Source organism: Cnephaeus nilssonii, assembly GCF_951640355.1.
Source record: "Cnephaeus nilssonii genome assembly, chromosome: 10".
Lineage (NCBI taxonomy): Eukaryota > Metazoa > Chordata > Mammalia > Chiroptera > Vespertilionidae > Cnephaeus > Cnephaeus nilssonii.
Genome location: NC_137081.1, coordinates 54,848,470 through 54,870,916, shown reverse-complemented (window position 1 = coordinate 54,870,916; position 22,447 = coordinate 54,848,470). Strand labels below are relative to the sequence as shown.

At 41.8% G+C, this 22,447-nt stretch overlaps 1 protein-coding gene across 11 annotated transcripts in view; it reads right to left on the bottom strand.

Moving 5' to 3' along the window:
* Nucleotides 1–22,447, bottom strand: part of RBMS1 (RNA binding motif single stranded interacting protein 1) — a 220,007-nt gene that overhangs the window by 24,336 nt on the left and 173,224 nt on the right. For all 11 annotated transcript variants that reach the window (XM_079782923.1, XM_079782922.1, XM_079782927.1 and 8 more), the window contains exons 4-6: nt 17,523–17,614; nt 8,441–8,598; nt 5,302–5,381 (exon numbers count right to left, since the gene is read on the bottom strand). In XM_079782923.1, coding sequence (XP_079639049.1) covers nt 5,302–5,381; nt 8,441–8,598; nt 17,523–17,614 — 330 coding nt within the window. The remainder of the gene's footprint in view (nt 1–5,301; nt 5,382–8,440; nt 8,599–17,522; nt 17,615–22,447) is intronic.

The following is a 22,447-nucleotide window of genomic DNA, read 5'->3' as shown; positions in this document are numbered from 1 at the left end:
AAGAGGGAGAGATAAAAACATCAATGATGAGAGAGTCGTTGATTGGCTGCCTCCTGCATGCCCCCCACTGGGGATCGATCCTGTAACCTGGGCATGTGACCCGACTAGGAATGGAACCATGACCTCTTGGTTCATAAGTCAATGCTCAACCGCTGAGCAACACCGGCTGGGCTACTTCTAGGTCTTATAGTTTATGCTCCAAACCTGTGCCTGTGGCAGTCCAACCTCACATACAGCCACACAACCTGTGTGCTGTTAGGTTTTAGTATGACAAGATGAATATAGTCTGCGGTATCACATGTACTTATAGACAAGTGTTCTATGAAGTGAGTGAGACTCAACTGGATATGGAAAATTAAAGTGAATCCCTTATCACAATCAGCAGCCGTTCAGTTAAAGATGGAACTTTGGAGCGATAGCAGAATAAATACTGATACCAGTTAAACTTCTGGTTTGTGGTCAGCCACTAGCATGCTAGCTTGTAAACAGGTAGTATTGTCTTAGTGAAGAGTCTAGTGAAATTCATACAAAGCCAACAAACATTTATTATTGCTTAGTATGGTCTAAGTGCTATGCTGGGTATGAAAACAGAAAGATGAGAGAAGTTTCTGCCTTAGAAGACCTTCCAGTTTAATGGACTAACACATGTAAACATGTTAGATGCTATGATACAGGTGCATGTCCTTGGGGTGCTAGGCAAACAGGGGGTGACCCTACTGGATCAGAGAAGGCCCTCCCAGGGGGATGCAAGCCTTGCACAGTCTTGAAGAGCGAAGAGGGGACAGCCAGATTAAAGGGAAGCAAAGGGACCTGAGAAAGTGGAAACCACGTAAGAGAAATGAAGCAGCATGATGTGTCTGGAATACCATTTCTAGTTCAGTGATGGAGGAGAAAGGGTGAGGCTAGGGACAGAGGGAGGCAGGACTGAAGAATGAGGCAATGTCAACCTAGGAATCCTGATGTGCCTCTAGGAATCCTGATCTTTTTGCAAGGGGAATGTGTGGGGGCGGGGGAGGACTTTTAGCAGTCAAGTGACACAAGGCCTATATTTTATGTAAGTCCCTCTGACCGCTGGCAGGGATGACACCTGAAGGAAAGGGCTAGAAACAGGGCAGACAAGCAGGAGGCCACTGTAATGGCTTAGGGGAGAGGTGAGGGGTTACACTAGACCAGTGATGGGCAACCTTTTGAGCTTGGTGTGTCAAACTTCGCCAAAAAACTGAGCATAACTCGGGTAGTGTGTCACTTTGAGGAAAAAACATTATTTCACAAATGTTTCATCCTCAGGAGCAGCAAATGTTTCATCCTCGGCATGCGGCCGCCTCAGCGGCCTTGTGTCATTAGAAATGGCTACGCGTGTCAGTGCTGACACGCGTGTCATAGGTTCGCCATCACTGCACTAGACAGTAGTAGGAGGGATGGAGGGGAGACAATAGATTCTAGAAATAATCAGGGTGAAAATGTAAGGACTTGAATGACTTTGTATGTGAGAGATGATAAAAGGAGGGGTTGGGGGTGCCCAGGATAGTCAGTTCTGGGTTTCAGGTTCGGGTGCCTGGGTGGATACTGGTTACACTCCCAGAGGTAAGGAACACTGGTAGAGGAGTAGGATTAGATGGGAAGGGGCGCAAGTAGATAAAACCAAGGTGAGTGAGGCCAGCAGCCTGAAACTCAGGGGAAAAGCCAGGATAAGCAATGAATGTCGGAGAGTTATCAGAATGGAAATAATAGCTGAAAGCTTGAGTGGATGAAATCTAGCAAAATCATGAGCCAAAAATGGAATTGAGGGAAACACTAATAATTAAGGAGCAGAGGGAAGAAAACAAGCACACAAAAGAGAATGAATTAACACGAGATGGGAAGGAACTGGAGAGACAGCTAAAACATCAGGCAGAGGAGGACACATTTCAAGGATGAGCGAGGGATCAGCAGTACCAAAACCAGGAGGCAGACCAACCACAGAGAAGACAGGGAAGCCTCCAGGTCTGACCCCTGGAGGTAAATGTTAGGGTTGAGCTGTGTTCCCTCCATACAAAAGCACCCCAGAATGTGACCTGTTTAGACATGGAGTCATTTCTAAAATGTGGTGTTTGTTTGTTTTTTATTGAATTCACTGGGGTGACACTGGTTAATAAAATTATACAGGTTTCAGGTGTACAATTCTATAATACATGATCTGTATACTGCACTGTGTTCAGCACCCAAAGTCAAGTCTCCTTTCATTACCATTTATCCTCCTATACCCTCTTTTACCTCCTCCCAATCCCCTTAGACATAGAGTCTTTAAAGTTAAAATGAGGTTCTTAGGGTAGACCTGGATCCAATGACTGGTGTCCTTATACAAAGGGGAAATTTGGATACAGAGACAGACGCGCCTAGAGGGAAGATGGTGTGAAGAGGCAGAGAGAGAAGATAGCCATTCACAATCCAAGGAGCAAGGCTGGAACAGATCTTCCCTCCCAGCCCTCGGAAGGAGCCAGCCCTGCTGACACTCTGATCTTGGACTTCCAGCCTCCAGAACTCTGAGATAATACATTTCTATGTTTAAGCCAACCAGCCTGTGATATGTTGTCACGGCAGCCCTAGCAGACGAATACAATAAGTCTACCACAATGAACTTCAGTTGCACCCTCGGGGAAAAAAGTCAGCTTGGAGAGAGTTGAGGTGGGCATGAGAAGCGAGGAAGTGGAACACAGTGTTAGAAGGTTTATGTGGGGAGGAGCTAGAGAGGGCTTACTTTAGTTTCAAGAGTATGGCGACCTGAACAATCTGAAACACAAATGGACAAATTTTATTATTTACTAGAGGCCAGGTGCATGAAATTCATGCACGGAGGGTGGTTCCTCAGCCCGGCCTGCACCCTCTCCAATCTGGGACCCATCGGGGGATGTCCAACTAAACCGGTAGTCGGACATCCCTCTCGCAATCGGGGACAACTGGCTCCTAACCACTTGCCTGCCTGCCTGCCTGATCACCCCTCACCCCTCTGACTGCCTCTGCCCGATTACCCCTAACCCCTCTGCCTGCCAGCCTGATCGCCCCTACCTTGCCCCCCTGCCGGCCTGATCACCCCTACCTTGCCCCCCTGATTTCCTGATCGCCCCTAACCTCTCTGCCTGCCTGCCTGATCGCCCCTAACTGCCTCTGCCTGCCTGCCTGATTGCCCCTAACTGCCCTCCCCTGCTGGCCTGATCGTGCCCCCAACTGCCCTACTCTGCCTGCCTGATCTCGCCCCCAACTGCCCTCCCCTGCCGGCTTGGTCTCACACCCAACTGCCCTCCTCGGCCGGCCTGATCTCCCCTAACTGCCTCTGACTCGGCCCCCACCACCATGGCTTTGTCCGGAAGGAAGTTGGACATCTGGAAGATGGCCGGTTGACCTAGTCTAATTAGCATATTACCCTTTTATTAGTATAGATAGATTATATAGGATAGGATTGCTTAAATGAGGGGGGGGGGGAAGCTTTTTCAGCAGGAGGACATGCTCTTGGCAGACAAAAACACATAATCCCTATATCTGGACTGATAGCCAGCCATTTGCACTATACGACAAACTGGTCATTAAAAAATTGAATCACTTTCTTACACCTTACACCAAACAGCTGTTGCCCTTAAAACCCCTCCTCAGCCCCCACCTTATGTTCTGCCTTCACAGTTCACCCAGATTTGGTTTTGATTGGTCGGTTTCTATGCCAGTCAGCGTCAAAAGCTCTGCCTCCTAGGCAGCCACTGGCTCCTTGCAATTCACCCAGATTTGGTTCTGATTGGTCAGTTTCTATGCCAGTCAGCATCTCTGGGCCTATCTCCGGGCCTGATCATAGAGGCAAGGCTGATCAGCAGCCGCCCCAGGCTTCTGGTGAGCGGGCTGAACTGCTGACCTCTGGGAGAGAGAGAGAGGCTGTTGCTGCTGACCAGTCCTGCCTCCCTCTGTCTCCGAGAAGTCAACAGTTTAGCCCGCTCGCCTGCTGTGTGCGCAGCCTGGCATTTGGTTGAGCCTCCGGTTGTTGTGGATGTTACGACCCCTGGCTCTTTATATATATATATATATGTATTTGCATAAAACAGTTCATAGTTTTGTGCTTTTAAAAATGTCTATGGTAGTTATGCTCAGAATTTTTGTTCCTAGTATTATTTGTGTATTTTCTCCAACAACTAGTTTTGCCAGGTATCTATTAGTCATTAAAAAGAAAGGTTTTTGGTTTTGATGAAAAAAAGAATAAAAGCAAAAGACAGACTGAAATTATGAGGATGGGCTACCTGGCCAAGCAAGGTCCCAATAGGATGGGATCAAGGACACAGCTTTGAACCCTTGGTCCTTGAGACTTTGGAGGAAGGGGTGGGGGGGGGGAAGGGGAGGCAAGAATGGGTGTGAATATAGGTCTCCCTATTGGGAGGAAGCAGGAAACTGATGATGGCATTCCTGATGGGTGATCTCAATTTTATTCATCAAATAGGAAGGGAAGCCATCTGCTTAGCCTGGGGGTTAGGAGTGAGAAGGGGACTGAGCAGGGTGAAGAGCTTCTTCTAGGGAAGGGTGAGGAAGCTGAGTGAGGACCAGTGACCCTTAGGGTCTGGTCAAACGAGACAGCCATTCCCTGCCCAGAGGTAACAGGAGCAGTAAAAGTGGACTGCTGTGGGATTAATCCAGTTCAACATTCTGCCATGCTGGTATGACCATGGTATGAAGTATAAGGAAACTGAGGATGCTGCTAAATAAACAGTTTTATTGTTAAAAAATTGGAGACCAAATGGGATGGGAAAGAAGGACCGATAAAAAGTGAAAATGGAAGAATCCCTTTGTATGTCAGATCCAGTTTAGTGGGAATGATAGTGTGATGTTGGGATGAAAAGCTACAGGCGTGCGGTGTTCTTGGTCACGACACCACCAGGCAGAGCAATGGGAGGAAGTGGACAGGAAGGCCATAGGAGTTGAGGTCCAGACGCTAAGTGGGGGAGGAGGTAACAAAAGCAGAAGCTGGGGTAGAAAGTGTCACAATCCTCAGCTGTGTGACTGAATGACAGGTTTGTTGAGGGTGGTGATAAGGTGGATTAGAGGATGGCTTTTGCATCCAAAGAAGAGAGGCTTCTTATGGCTTTACCAGTCAGACAGATCCTTAGTGCTGGGCCAGCTTCCAATGTCTGCAGAGAGGTGAACTTCTAAGTCCTATTTGTAGATCCAAAGAAATAAACTTTAAAGAGCTAAATGAGTGGGGTTTTTTTGGTTCGTTGACATGTCATCATGTGTTGAAATTGTACATGTATTATATAAAAAAGACCACTGATAACATTTTAGACAACATACCAGAAACTCCAGGTGGTGTCTTAATGAACTTCCCGTTAAAATGACCAATAACGGCTTCACACTTTTCTGTTGATTCCATCCTATATTTATATAAAAATAAAACAAATATTTAGAGGTCTCTTAGTTTTCATTTTGTTCTGGGCATGTGAAATACATTCTTACATGTTTAGTGAATGCAAATAAAATGGAAAAAACATGTGAATAAGAAGTGGGTTTATCCTATCTTTATCTAACTGTGGCTTATATACTTCTATAGTAAAAAAACTGTTAACGAGTACATTCTGAATTACAAAAGAAAAAAACACCTATATCTAGATTGTTTAAGACCAAACATACCAAATGTATAATTTTTATCTACTTGTTGGAAAACTGACATTCAATACGCAATAGCTTTGTTAGTCATGATATTAAATTAAACACAAAAAAATAGTTCAAAACACAAGTGTATTCACTGTTTGCTAGAATATTTTAAAGATGGCTTTTCCCTTTACATGATCACAAAATGAAAGACTCAAAAGATTCTATAAGAACCAGTGTCAATCAGAGGATGTAGAACCTTATATGGTTTTTGTATTCGCTTCAAGTTTAAAATTAAATTTAAGTCAATTATGTACCTTCCCTTTAATCTTGGCTTTGGAGGCATAATTAAAGGATGGAGCCTAACTTTACAACGTATTCTTCATCATCTGCAGGGGGCTAAAAACACTTGAGAAACATTTCAGGGAAATTAAGTGATTTTGACTTATGCTTCTTTAATGGAAGAAACACTGAATTATCTATTCAAAAGGCGCTACTCTCCCAGACTACCCAGAGTTACACCCAGGTTTTAATGGGTAATAATAGTTTTAAAAAGCAGTAGAACTTAATTGGATTCCATCTTTGGGTACAGAAATAAACTACTTGATCCGCTTTCAGAAGAACACCCACAGAGGTGACAAGTTTTAGATGGCACCGAGCTTTTCATTGCTTCACGTGGATCCTTTTAGCCAATCAAGTGCACACTGGAGAAGCTAGCCTTAGTGACTTTCGGCTGCAGAACATTTTAGTTTTATTATAAAACTAGAGGCCCGGTGCACGAAATTAGTGCACGGGGGTGTGTGTCCCTCAGCCCAGCCTGCGCCCTCTCCAATCTGGGACCCTTCGAGGGATGTCCGACTGCCCATTTAGGCCCGATCCTACCTACTGCTGGCTCCCAACTGCTCACCTGCCTGCCTTCCTGATTTCCCCTAACTGCTTCTGCCTGCCAACCTGATTGATGCCTAACTGCTCCCCTGCCAGCCTGATTGCTCCTAACTGCCTTCCCCTGCAGGCCTGCTCACCCCTAACTGCCCTCCCCTGCAGGCCTGGGTCCCCCACAACTGCCCTTCCCTGCAGGCCCGGTCCCCTGCAACTACTCTCCCCTGCAGGCCCGGTCCCCCACAACTGCCCTGCCTTGCAGGCCTGGTCCCTCCCAACTGCCCTTCCCTGCTGGCCACCTTGTGGCGGCCATCTTGTGTCCACATGGGGGCAGCCATCTTGTATGTTGGAGTGATAGTCAATTTGCATATTACTCTTTTATTAGATAGGATAGAGGCCTGGTGCCGGGTGAGGGCCGGCTGGTTTGCTCTGAAGGGTGTCCTGGATCAGGGTGGGGGCTCCCTTGGGGCGTGGGGCAGCCTGGGCGAGGAGCCTGTGGTGGTTTGCAGGTTGGCCACGCTCCCCGGCAACCCAAGCAGAGGCCCTGGTATCTGGGATTTATTTATCTTCTATAATTGAAACTTTGTAGCTTTGAGCAGAGGCCAGGGCAGGCAGGAAGCTTGGCTTCCTCCATCGCCAGGGACAACCCAAGCCTCCTGCTCGCTCTGTGGCCGCAGCCATTTTTGTTGGGATTTATTTATCTTCTATAATTGAAACTTTGTAGCCTTGAGTGGAGGCCAGGGCCGGCTAGGGCGGACGGGAAGCTTGACTTCCTCCATTGCCGGGGCAACCCAAGCCTCCTGCTCAGCTCCAGCTCCGTGGATGGCCGCCATCTTGTTTGGGTTAATTTGCATACTCGCTCCTGACTGGCTGGTGGGCGTGGCTTGTGGGTGTAGCAGAGTGGTGGTTAATTTGCATGTTTCTTTTTTATTAATGTATATTATCTGTCCTAACAGAAAAGGCAATGGATTAAAAGCCAGAAGACCTTGCTTCATTACTTGGCAGCCCAGTGACAATGAAAAAGTCCCTTCTTTACATCAATTTTCTTATCTGTAAAATAGTAAACAATGCTTGCTTTGTTATCTCACAGGTCTGTGGGAGAACATGTGATTGACCTCAAATAGGATAATGTATATAAAAGTAAAATGTCAGCAATTTTTCCTCCAGAATCAAAAGTAGTACTATAAGACATATAGACATTATCTGTTACTACACAGTATTAAGTTCCTAAATAATGCACCATGTAAAATAAGTTTTTGTACATGGGCTTTCAGATTAGAACTATGTAACAAATCAAACCTCCTTCTAATTAAGATTTTTCCTTTGGAAACCAAATTAACCACTACACCAAAGTATTCTTCCTAGGGAGGAAGGGAGTAAAAAGTAAGATAAAAGGAGTGACGGCACTTTAGATCTATCTGTAACATTTTACTCCTTCAGAAAATAATCTGAAGCAAAATTGTAAGATGTTACCATAGGTGTAACAATTGGTGCTTACACAGATGTCATATCATTGATTTACTTTTTTGAAAGTTTGAAATATTTTATTTAAAAATCTAATAATGTCATTGATTTTACTGATGTTGCATCAAATTTCTATCTAATGAGAAAAATCATACTGATTTCTGTACAAAATTTAGGAGTTGGAGATTGCTATTTTGAAGAAGTTATAGACATCCTGATCTAATTAATAAAAATATTAAGGACATATACAGAAAATTGCTGTTATAATATTTCCTTGCCCTCAGTCACTAAATATTAGTGTCCTTGGGTTCAAAAATACAAATAAACTTCCAAAAGATTTGGAAAAATGAAAACCAATATTTACACACTATTTTAAGTTCATGGTGCAACTAGCTCCCATAATCCTGGCTTAAATTCTCTTCTTGCTCAATATTTATTTCCCAGGAAACTTAGCAGAGCTATAGTTGTTAGCATAATAAAAATAGGAAATCGTGCTTACCTAGCAAAGCCAACGCCACGACTTGTACCACTGGAATCACGTAGTATCCTTGTAGAAATAACTTGTCCAAATGGTTTCAGCATGTTTTCAAGCTCCTGCTCATCCATGGACAGTGGCAAATTAGAAATATATAGGTTGGTAGGATCTTGTTCTTGTTGCTAAAACGGAACAGAGAATTGTCCATTTCTTCCCAATATAAGGTGAGATATGTTCCCACACCTACTTTTATTTAGCCACTCTCTTTGCTCGGGTAAGATCATGGGAGCTACAGAATACCCAAGTCACCGTAGACACTTGAAAATAGGATCTGAAGCCTGGACAACCTGTGCAGGTCAAACATGAGCCGACGGAGCCTTTCTTAGCAGATCTGGATGTGGAACTGCTGGCAGGGACGCTGAGCTGGAGAGGATCCCCTCGTGGAACCACAAGTTTCAGCTGTCCGCGGTACTCCCCAAAATAACCCCCCTCTGCTCTACTACTATTTTTAGGAGTCCATTTCAGGCCACTATTGCGCAGAAGGCGATTACTGCTAATCAATCCAGAGACACATGTGAGATTCTGGACCAAGTCATCTAAAGCCCAGTGCGGCTCTGCCCCGAATCCCCTCCTCTGCTCCATGGCAGAGTCATTACTACTTTTGAGCTGTGATCACCATCAGGAAAAGGAGAGCTCCAAAATGAATGACAACAACAAAAAGCAAAAGCAAAGCCATACAAAATGATAAACTCTAGGCAGATCAAATTTTAGAATCTGGGTAAAATTAAACTTTAGAACAGATGGGGAGGGGGGTTTGCTAGGTCCTTGCTACTGAAAGAGGGATCCAGGGGCCAGCAGGGATGGCATTACCTGTGTGCATAATAGAAAGGCAGAATCCCTGGCCCCAAATCGACATAACCAAAAGCTGCATTTTAACAAGATTTCCAGGTGATTCATTTGCATATGAAAGTTTAAGAAGCAATAATCAGGTCATTTCCTATTCATCTTTCCTTTATTGAGATAGAATCAGCTAAAACCAAAGATATATAGTAGAATTTTCTGAGAACCGGTAACTGCTATGTATAGGTAACTAAGAGTATGAGGTTCAAATCGTCAGGGAAAAACCTATGACTATGGGAATATTTTCCTACCAAGTCAAAATTTACCTCTGCAATTGTGAGATTAGGGTAGCCTTAATTTTAATTTTAAATCAGGCTTAATTTTAAACCAGGTTTCCTTTGATCTTATTAACCAACTAGAGGTCCCTCAGCCTGGCCTGAGAGGATCTGGCTGAAACTGGCTCTCCTACATCTCTCCCAGGGGTCCCAGATTTCGAGAGGGCGGAGCGGTAATTGGGCTCCCTCCTCTCTGCTTCTAGTGTGTCCCCTGAGAACTGTTACTGCCAAGTGACCACAGCTCAGCAGCTCCTGCGTTGAGCATCTGCCCCCTGGTGGTCAGTGCATGTCATAGCTACTGGCTGGTTGGCCGGTCGCTTAGGCTTTTATATATATAGACTGTACCTTTACACACTGAACTATGCAAGCTTATGCTATTTCTTTAACACATTGCGAATCAGTAGTTTTATTGCTAGCTTTACCCAGTGGCCAGATAAGTTTCTATTGAATGAGTACAAAAAACGTTTTACATACAGTTTAAAGGCACGCTTTAAAATTAAATACCCATTGCATTTTGAAGTTATTTATTACATATTCTTACAAGCTAATATCTTTTTAAAGAATTCTCGTGATTGGCCACAAGCCTTAGAACAGAAAACATGAGAATTCTTGTAATCCGTCCGCATCAATAAGCACTATTAGTGAAGTATTAATTGATGTTTTAGCTTTAGGCAACAAAATAGCACACTCATTGTATTTTAGATTTCCAAAATGCACAGTGCTTTAAAAATATATGGGAAGCATAAACATGTTTGATTTGTACAAAGTCTCTACTTTCAAGTGTATCCTAGCACTAATGAATCTCGAAGTGAAACTTTTCCTTTATATATAATCCAGTAAAAGTGAATATTGATTTTTCTGGTAAAATTTAAAATAACAATCTGGTATCCAGAAAATGATAAATATCCTGGTATTCCCAAGAATTAAAGTTATCAAAGACTGAGAAACTATGGGCAGAAAGTACTGTCCCTATGACTTCTTGGTTCTGACAGACAGCAGCATGGAGCCAGGCTAGTTGCAAAGGTATTGAGAGCAGGATCCCGCCTGGGTGCCCCAGACTCTCAGGGGTGTGTCCGTGTGGTAGGGTCCAAGAAAACATTAAAAATTTTCAAATGCTCAAAAGCAAGCTGAGTACCCTCATTCACCCTTCCACAGACTAAACCAAATGGCAACCATCTTTGCCTTTAGCTGTAGATAAATTCAGTGTGGCATCACTGATTATCTTATGCTGAGTAAAACTTCCTAATGACCATTACATAAAGTGTATCTTTAATGTATAAAAATCAAAAGTGATTTGTTTAACAAGTGCATGACAATAATAAGATAACATATTTCAAAATACGTGGAGAAGCAGAATGGTCTTACGCATTCAAGTTTTCAAATTCTTCTGAGATGGATGGGATGAGTGGTAAAATCCTCTTTCTACTTCACTCACTACCTCCACCAACTTCACCCAATTCATCACAAAGCTCCCTGATGAGCCATTTCATGTGGGTTCTACCCTTCCAAATCCCCACGTTTTCCTTCAGTGCTAAAGACAGTGTTTGTTCCTACGGAAGTCGGGTCTTTAATTGGCCAACATAGAAGGGGTCCGCCCTTTCTGTCTGAAGCTGGGTATTCAGGGGCCCTGCAGCCTAATACTGCTAATTGACACTGACAGTGCATCTCACACAACCCAGACTCACCATAAACTCTGACTCCAGTCCCGTCTCCCAGCAGTTAAGTCGGGGAGATAAAAACACAGGTAATGAATACCATGATACAGATGTGTACAAATGACTGTGGAGCACAGATGGGGACCTTGTCTTAGGAAGATTAGGGAAGACTTTTCAGAGGGCATGACTCTGAGCTGAAATTTGAGAAACGGGCAGAAGTCACGAGGCTGAAGCCCGATTGGGAAAGGCTACCTAAGGAGTTTGATTTTACTCTGTCAGGGACGGCTACTTAAACGTGCCCACTGAAGCAATGCTATCAGCAGGGAGAGTGACTACGTATCCTGAGGAGTATGTAGACAAGGGCCAAAGTAGCTTTGCAAGAACTGCACATTTTCTTTGAAGCCTTGTGCTTTTATCTAAAAGAAGGAGGGGGGGGGGCTGGGGGAGCCAATTTTGCAATCTACCCCTTAACTATTCAAGTTTGTTTTAATATAGAAAGAATATTTCTGTTCTAATACTTTCAAGTAATACTCATACTCCAGGGAGATAAGCCATGTTTATCCTGTGATTTCATGTACTCCGGTGGGTGAGGGGGGAGTAGGAGGAAGGAGGAACTGCCGACCACATACAGCAGTTAGAAAGCCACACCCTGAAAATGCGAAGCATTTGGAGGCACAGAGTAATACGATTAAACCTATCTAATTAGAAAGATTTCTGAATCATGCTTAGTCAGATTCAGAATACAGGTGGGAACCCCATAATTAAAGAGCATTAAAACACTCCTTGGGCAAAGATATGGCATAAAAAATGTTACATAAGAAATATATATAATAAATATTGTGGGCTTTCATTTTAAGTTATAATCATAAAAACATAAATGACCAATATTTAAGAATTTCATAGAATTTGTCATATGTGAAGTTTGTTAAAAGGGCTGACAATGTAGGTACTACTTTCTACATCTGTTGTAGAGTTGCTTCTATTATTAAAATATTAAAAAATAGTTTTTAAAGTCTTGATTCATCTTGAAAGTTTACCAATGAAGAAAGAAATAAGTGCTAAAATCAGAATCCAGGAAGAAGTTGAGTTCTTAACCCATTCTTTGATAAATAGTGAGGTAGAATAGAGTAAACACAAATAAATATTTTTTATGATTTTAATGTATTTTTTTTTCAATAGCAACAACTAAGTTAGGTTTTTCATTTGGGATGACCCTTAGAACTAATGTCATTTAGTGACCACACAGTTACAATAATTAAAAAACACACACAATATAAAACTCCAAGCTGGCAGCATTGGCTACAGAAATATCTAACCCTCAAAGTGTCCATGCATTCTAATTACCCTCCATTCACAGGAACAAAACATACAATATTTGTAGGAAGTGGGGGGTTGTTCTTGAATGAGGGTAATTTAGTTTCCTTAAAATCAGTGACAACCATAACTGTTTTATTACATCAATGCTATGTCTGAAAAAACAATTCTTCTATAAATTATGGGTGGCCAAACATAAAAATGGGGCCAACAGGCCTCTTTATGTCCATGGAAAGGGTTCAATGGCTTCTCTAACAAGTAGAAAACTGGATCCCACATTGGCCATGAGAGGGATAAATGGCCACTAATGTTCCTTTGAGTAGAAAAGCAGGACTTGGACGTCCCGCGTGGTGTAAGGCACTCAGTCATCATCTGAAAGAAATTAACAAAAACCTCCCTGTGCGTGTGGAATGGTTCCTAAAATGCAAGAAGGGGACTTGGCAGGAAGACCAGACATCTGTTTTCTCTTGTACTGAATAGGTTCACCAACCAGCAGATCGCTTGCTGCTCACGGGCTTGTGAATGCAAACTGCCTGAAGCATGGTAGGCCTCAGTGAGGAAGGGGAATTCAGTTCCTGCTTCTTTAACTGCCTATTTATGGGGGCGGGGAGTGGGGGAGGGAGGGTGGATGCAAGGTTACCACCAGCCATGTTACATAGGATGACCTGCTGACTCCAAGCTGGCCTTAAGAGGGAGGCATTGCTGAAAGGCCTGCACAAGTCACTCTACTAACATATCACTAATGCTGATTTGAGTTTTATGTCCTTTTAGATCATTATCTGAGTTTTTCTCTTCTTTTCATAGATTCCAGGTGTTTTATTTTAAAAATGCACGCATTTGAAATAAACGCCAAGTGTAACACAAACAGGATTGGCCTTTGAGACTTTGGGAAACGTTTTGATAAATATCATCAGGTACTTGATGGACAGAGATCATTTTATTATTTTTAAATGTCCCATTCTTAATTCTCGATATCTGCCCATCCTGGAAAGAAAATTTTCCTCTCACTTAATTGGCTTCTTTAATTAAGAACATAACAATCATTCAATAGTTACCATATGCCAGGTACCAAATAAGGCACTGGAAATTAAAACATGTAAAAATAGTCATTGTTGTCTAATGCTTTTTTTTAAAAAAAAAAGTATGTTCTCCTTGATTTTTCTTTTTTAGAAAGAGAGGAAGAGGGAGAAATAGAAACACTGATCAGCTACCTCCTGCACACCCCCTACAGAGGATCGAGCCCCCAACCTGGGCATGTGCTCTGGCTGGGAATTGAACCTGGGACCTCTTGATGCAATGGTTGATACTCAACCACTGAGCCATATAGGCCAGGGTGTCTAATGCTCTTTATCGGCAGTTTTGCAATTCAGTTTTGAGTGTGTGTAGAGTCCTTTTTCCACCCAGGTAGCTAATGTGTCAAACAATATATTCTCTCTTACCACCTGGATGACTCTAGTAGAATGCCCCTTAATTTTTTCCTGACTATGTAACAAAACAAACCTTTAATACATGGGAGTGTGAATTTTCAACACCTTATAGCATCCTGATCAATTCCCTAAAGGAAAGTGGACAGTGATGGGCCCCTTATTACCCAACCTTAAACTTCTTTTAAAAATTGTCTCCAAAAAACTGTGTAGCAGGTGTTCCTTTACCCAGGCAACATGAAGGGGCTAAGTTAAGTCCAAATACTCAAATCCATGGTTCAACGGTATAGATCAATGGACTCTCTAGCATATAAAAATAGCTTTTGTAACTTTGATGATATAATACCAGAGAAATCTGATCCAGGAAACTCAGTCATCCTACAAAGACCTGAAGAAATTCATAAGGTGCAGAACGTTGGCACACTGCCAGTGGCTCTGAACCTGCGTATGGTTCTTTCCCTACAGATGACGGAGGAAAGGATCATTTTTCTAGCCTATTTACAGTACCAAGCCTCCTAAGGAGGTCTTTGAACAGTGCTCATTATCAACTCACAGGAAAGCTGGCATTCCAAGTACATGGTTGACATCCATTACATCCAGTCCAGTTTTGACTAACTGCATTGTAAAGACTTCTTCAAAACAGTATATTTAATAAACTATCCTGCTTAACGGCACAGACACTGAAAAGATGCGGAGGTAAGTGCAGTCTAAATAAGGCCTCTACATTTGTAGCTGGTTGTTAAATAGGCCTCTTTCTCCGATTCAGCAGAGGACACAACACAGTGGGTGAAGGGCACTCCCACATTCAGTGAGAAACCAGACCACCTAAAGAGAGTCTGCCAAGAGCTGGCTGAGACCTGGCTTGGGACTTTCGGCTGAACACCCACCTCTTGTCTGTCTCTGAGAGACTGGAGAGGCTGAGAATGAACACAGCTGTGGAGAGAAACACAGTAATGGCCGGAGTCACACCCTGGGGGCTGCTTCCTATCACCACCATTCAAACAAGAGGGGCTTCAACAGACCATCAGGGGGCTGGAACTGTGTTCTGTGAGACATGGCGGATCAAGGTCCAACTTGAGCTTGAGGAATCTAAAAGGCTGGTTGAAGGGCCCTAATAAATGTTGTTGGGAAGTTATCCTATGGATAACTGGCAAAAACGTAGTTCAGATGTGGACATGCAAGGTAGGGTTGGCCCAGCGTTGTGTTAGAACCTCCCAAGAAGGCTGCCATGAAGAGTGAGGAGGTCTCAGGAGAAAGCGTCTGAAGACAGACCCTTAGAGCATTGGGAGCTGAGGCCAGCAGCCTGAGGACATGTATTCTCTAGCTTCAAGGGACCAGAGGGAAAAGATCAATTGGGGTGGCGATGGTGGTAACAGGTCTCTGAAGAACTCCCGCAGTTTTGAGGGTGGGATGCTCTGGAGAGGTTCTCTGTCTGGCCAGAGAAGCCAACACCAGATGACATAACTATCAGGTCAGGAAGCCTTCTCATCTGTTACTACTGCTCCACACTAGAAGGGGTATGGGACCCATCACCACCCATGGCTCTCTAGCAAATTAATCAGGATACTGTAAGGTTTTTAAAAGTCACATTGCCATATATTAAACCACAGCTAGTGAGCGAATGGAAGAGTGGGAAAAACACAAGTTTGGGAAATAGGAAAGAAACTAACCACATCCCATTCCACTATAGGCTTACTGCTTTGAGCAGACCTTAGCTGGGGGAAGGGAGAAGTGTTACCATTACACGATACCCCAAATTTTGTCAAATAAACAGGACTGGACAGTAAGTAACAGGCAGCATACATTTAACATCAGTCATGTGTTCTTGAAAATCAGACATTCAGCATCAAAGGTTAACTAGAAACCCGTCTTACATGATTTCAAATAGGAAAAAAAGTTATAATGCATAATACATTAATTACAACCCCCAATTTCCTAAAATGTAACTATTTACTATTTTGTTTTCCTATTTCCTAAAATGTAACTAATTACATTTGTAAATCTCTCTCTGAGTGTGTGTACACACACAGAAAAAAATGGTTATGTTGGGAGGTCAACCTTTAAAACATTGCTTCCTGAGCAGTCAATTGCTTTGTAAAATGTGATTTCTTTTAGAAACAGCAACATCCAAGACACACATTTCTTCAGCCGACTCAGCAGTTTCAAAACACCTACACATGATTTTGGTACTTTACTAACTGTGTTTGGAATGTAACTTGAGACTTTCCCCATACAACATCTTATTTAAAATATTGTATTGCGGTTGGTATAACTACATATAGAAACAGATGAAAATGTATTGAAAGTTCATTATGTTCCATGAAGTTTGTATATGAAAAAAATCAAGTAGCGTTCTACCAAAAAAAAAAAAAAATTAATCAGAAAGACCTGAAATGAATGAAACAATTAATGGGACTTTTTAAAATAATGAGAGTGGCCAGAAAAGTCCTGGAACCTGCCCTGGATTTTATCCATGAGAGGAGGAAGCAGGAGCTTCCTGGTGTGATTTAAAATGGCAAAGTAGAGGAAAAATTAAACATTCTACATTATAGAGTACAGGTACTGCATCTTCACAATTAAATGATCTAAAACCTCATAATCCCCATCTTTCAACAATGTCACAGGAAACTGCTCTATGTTATAAACAAATAATCTGAAAATCCTGATGCTTACTATTTACAGTTTCTGTTTACCTACTCTGAGTTCAAGAAAACACAAAGTAAGTCCAACTCAATCCCAAATTTTACAAACATTAAGTATTCAAGGCATACTTTAGAAAGGTGACACCTTTCACTAATTCCTAAAATCTTTATTTATGTTGCTGCCTTTAGTCCATGTAATGCTCTAGCCTGGTAGCTGTAGATATGTCCTTCAATACCTATGTTCTTCTCAGGTAACTTATCTCTTTACCAGAGTCCCTGAACTGCATAAATCCTCTTTCCTTATGGAAATCTGACTGCTCCTTGGGGAATGATCACAGGCTACTACTCAGCAGTAGCACAGGACAGCACACAACTCCTTTCCTCTGTACTTCAAGAAGCCAGATAATATACTAGTAAAATTACTGACCTTTTGAAAAGAATGTACAAAATATCAAACTGCTGAGTTTCAGGCTTGAAAACATTTTCCAAATCAATTCCAGGACCACAAATGGGGGAAAATACATAATTATGTGAATGACTTAATAAGTGCACTATAGGTGCCAGGTATGATATAACCTAAGCTTACACGCAGGCGAGAAAGATGAGGGCATACATATCACTTCAACAATCTTAGTCATGTAGATAAGAGTAGATTTATATCTCATAAATAACCAATGTCTAAAAATGTCTGACTTTTGTACAAATTCAAAACAGCAACTACCGCTTATACTGCATAAAACTACTCTTGAGGGTGTGGAGTTATGGGACACGCGTCCAGAAGTAACCGTGGCTGGCTGGGATGGAGGGGAGAAATGTGAATGGTCCTAGGAAAACAATCTGTCAGCTTCAGAACCAAAGTCAGGGACCAGAGAAGGGATCGCTGGCTCTCAACTCACCTTTGCCATTTGAGCTTGAACCCCACTAGCCTTCAGGGCGGACACAGCTTTCTGAGCAGCGGCAGGACTGTCAAAGTCAACAAAACCGTAACCTGAAATGCAAAACATACTTCGTGTTTAAGCCATTATTGTTTGATTATGTGAAGAGGGAAAGAATGACTCCATTTGGTTTCTGGTGCAGGCAACAAAAAATGAAAACCATGACGACCTGACGCGTCTCAAGAGCGGCAAGGCAGCAGGCATCCTCCTCGGGTGGCCTTCCCTGGTGTCTACCACGGTCAGGTAAGTTTCCCTTCAAAGTAAAGACCCAGCTTTTCTCCTTTCCAGATCTGTTTTTCAGGTGTCCTATATTTACTGACAAAAATGACATCTAAGTTACCAACCAAAGTTAACAGAAAGAAAAAAAAAAATCAACTTCAGAGAAATAGCATTTTCAATGATTTGGTAAGAAAGATGAAGCCATCTACGGACCTTACAGAGGACCGAAATAAAATGGTGTTTATTCTGTAGACTAAACTTTATTTTTCAAAGAATTGAGTACAACCCTTAAACACCCAAATATAAAATAATCTAATTTTTAGAACCTGGTTAAAAATATCATTACTTGTTTACCTAAAATACAGCTCATCATGATCTCCCTTCAAAACAAAGGGAGGAAAACCTGCCTCTAGATACCCCAAATTAGCTGTTTACGTGGTTCATGTCCTAAAGTCTAAGAACAAAATAAATATATAATCAAATACTCTCCTAAGAAAGGCCCTGGTTCAAAGCTCATTTATCCAAAGCTTTATAAACATTTTTAACAAGCTGGTCAGTTATTTTCCCTGGCCACAACAAATCCAAACCAGGAAATTAGAGAAAAAAGGAGTTGGGTTGAGGGTGGGACTACTATAAAGTAAACACATGGATGGTATTTATCAGTGAAATTTAGTAAAAAGCAATAAAAAAGGAAAACTATACAAAAACAGGATTTACGCTGCTTAAGAGCCATCTTTCCTGATTCAACCAATCCCAAGAGCATCACTGTATTAAAATAGGCAATCAATGATTTTTCACTGTGGCAACTCAAGTTATTGAGTAAAGGTTAAATTATATTTAACATACTGTTTAAAAGATCAGGGTACCAGGAAAATATACCAACAGAGATTTTCTAGAAACTCAAACCTATTATTAAATCAATTTTATTTTAGAGAGAGAGAAAGAGAGAGGAGTAGAGAGAAACCTTGATTTATTCCACTTATTTATGCCTTCATTGATTGATTCTTATGTGTGTCCTGACTGGGGATTGAATCCAAAACCTTGGCATATTGGGATGATGCTCTAATTAACTGAGCTACCTGGTCAGGGCTTAAATTAATTTTAAATAAGAATATTTTTGTAAAAGAAAAGCACTGTTTGGATGTTGCATAGAAGAGGGGCCAGTCCTATAATTTACTTATAGATATTATAACAGATACACACACACACACACACACACACACACACACACACACACACACACACACACTGGCCAGATTATTATGATCTCTGAATGCATAATAATCTGGCCACCCAGTGTGTGTGTGTGTGTGTGTGTGTGTGTGTGTGTGTGTGTGTATTAGAGGCCCAGTGCATGAATTTGTGCATGGGTGGGGTCCGGCCAGCCTGGCCAGGGGGAGGGGACATGGGCGGTTGGCCGGCCTACCTGCTGGTCGAACTCCTGGTCGAGGGGACAATTTGCATATTAGCCTTTTATTATATAGGACATACACTGAGTGGCCAGATTATTATGTGTTCAGAGATCATAATAATCTGGCCACTCAGTGTATATACAAGACCAAACAGAAGGTTCGGAAATAGTTCGAAGACCAGTGTGCAATATTAGTACCAAAAATATTGCCTAGTAACCAAGTAAGTTGTAATGAAATGAAGTAGACTATCTGTTATAGAAATAAATATTTTAGGAGAGATGAGTGTTAAAGCTAAAACAAGCAGCAGTATCTTTCTATTACTTGGAATGGGACTGAAATAAGGTTTTAATTTGACTTAGAAGTGGCAAAACAGCCAGGTTGGGAATAAAAAGAGGCTGATCCTGGTAACAGCAGAGAACGTTCCTCAACTGCCCAATTAGTAATCAGGTTAAACGTATTTTGGGTGTTTTCTAGAAATCTGCTGTTAGTGTAACTATCTTGGGAGATACACACCCTCTCTCTCTAACTTGTACACATATTTTATTCCCAAACACAATGTAAGCAGGTCATAAATGAACACTCCACTCCACTGAAATGATGTAACTCCTGCTGATGGATGTTTAAACCCCCCCACCCCCAATTTTGCTGGTGTCATTAAATTATGATAAATGGAAGATCTCAATATTGATGTTATTGCAGTTAAAGTTATTATCCTCTCAGCTACTATTAGTATTCCTTTACCTGTTATTTTAATTTATTTATTTATTTATAAATATATTTCATTGACTTCTTACTGAGAGGAAGGGAGAGGAAGGGATAGTTAGAAACATCCATCATTTGCCTCCTGCACACCCCGCACTGGGTATGTGCCCGCAACCAAGGTACATGCCCTTGACCAGAATCGAACCTGGGACCCTTGAGTCCGCAGGCCGACGCTCTATCCACTGAGCCAAACCAGTTAGGGCTGTTATTTTCTTATTAGGAAAACCTATAGTGGTTGCATTTTATTTAATTGTTTACATCCTTTTTTTGTTGTTTTTTTTCCAGTCACATTCCAATTGTTTCATAAATATGAGCTGAAAATAAATATAATAAACCTAAAAATAACCTAATGCTTTTCATTTTCTCTTATGTTACGGTCAAGTAAACTAAAGGCATATAACTTTGATTTACACAGGTTCTACGGGTTTCACTGACTGCACCATGGGAATAGCTGTTTTCTATTTTTGCTTTGGCATCTAGGAAACTCAAGGCCATTTTTGTAGTAACTGTATGTTTCCTGCTCTTAGCCCTATTTTTCCTTTGGTATGACCCATTTCTACGTATGAGTGTGTGTGTGTGTGTGTGTGTGTATTCTGATCTTATATGCATCTCTGTAAGCATTAATAATCAATCAGTGTCCTAATCAATCCTTTGGAAGTTTTTTAAGGAGGATCCTGAATGTGCCATATATATATAGTAGGCCCCCTTTATCTGCACTTTTGCTTTATTTGCGTGTTTCGTTAAACATGGTCAACCATGGTCCAAAAACATTAAATGTAAAATTCCAGAAATAAGCAATTCATAAGTTTCAAACTGCAAGCTGTTCTGAGTAGCATGACAAAATCTCATGCTGTCCTAAGCCATCCTGCCCGGGACATGAATTCTGGCTTTCTCTCTCTCCTCTGGCTTACTCTCTCACTGACCCACAAACCCACCAGGTACCTGTTGACATCTATTCGTGAAGCCTGTGTGAGACAGAGTCCTGAACAGTTTCTATCACATCCCTTCACCATGCTCCCCTACCCCCCAGGCAGAATCTTAAAGGTTTCAATACATGCTGTATAAGAAATCAGCTCTGAATTATTCCTACCCTTATTTCAAAGCCCATCAAATCTCTCTACTTGTCTTTCCAATTGTTATGGATTTGTATTATGACAATATGTTAGATTTAGCATTAGTATTTTTTTAGTCATACCTTTTCCAGACTGTGTTGAGCATTTTGGGGAATTTTGGTTTCTATGGAAGAGGGTCTCATTGGAGAAGAGTGTACATAGTAGTCTTCAGTGTAGGGCTGTCCTGGAGAATTCAACCAGGGAGGCCTCTGGGTCCTGTCCCTCACTTATCTAGGGCAGCTCTGCTTTTAACACACTGTAAGACTCCTTCCTTCCTTCCTTCCTTCCTTCCTTCCTTCCTTCCTTCCTTCCTTCCTTCCTCCCTCCCTCCCTCCCTCCCTCCCTTCCTCCCTCCCTCCCTCCTTCCCTCTTTCCTTTCTTCGGGTGAAAAGGTAGGGTAAGGCTATAAAAATCTCTAAAACCACTTGTCTACTATGATTTTTCTCTTGGTTTGAAACTCATTTTTGAGATCAGCTTCCTGTTTTACATGCAACAGTCCATTTTTCTTTATAAAATGCAAAGATTTTTTTCTGTGTCCCTTGCTCTCCCAAGTCATTGACAAATATGTTAAATAAGACTAATTTTGGCAATTCAATGTAAACATTTCAATCTAGAATTTAACTCTCTTTGTTTAGTTCATTAAAAAAACGTATTGAGTACCACTCTACTTAAAGCAGCTCTATTCACTGTCCTAGAGCAAAACTGCCTTAATGGGCCATGTTGATTAAACATGGGCTTAGATACTTGCAACAATAGCTCCTTTAAATTTAGGAGCTTTGAAGAAGAGACAGAAATACAATGAACCACTTCAAGCCTAGATTAAAGGAAATGGCTGGCTTCTAAGGCCAGGCCCTACCATAGGGTTCATTTACATTCTTTGCCTTTTTCAAATTGTGCTAAGCCACAGCAGTCACCACTACTTGAAAAGCTGGGGTCTAATTAACGAGAAGATTTGCCTTCTCTGCCTATTCCTGTCAACCTGATTTCATTCATGGGGTCAGTAGTTAGACTCAAAGTCAGCTGACTCCATTCTTCCCCTTTCCTAGAAATCACATGCCTATTGTTAAGATGCTGGATCATTAAAAGTCAGAACCACGGAACATCAGGGCTGCCTACTGTAGACGCCTCTTCCAGCTCATGAGGCTGGATGAGCTCATCCTAATTACACAGAAAACTGAAGGTCAGTGCATCAAATTAATGCAGCAGCATATTTCAAAGGGGCGTATGACCTCCCCTCCTTATTACAGTTTGGTCAGTTGAAAATGGTTTTCTCCTCCCCGCTGCCAATATTGTCAACAGGCATTCAGCAGAGAACAATTGGGAGTATTGAAACATGTAATTAAGTACTGCTTAAAACTACTCTATTCTAATTAATGGAGCC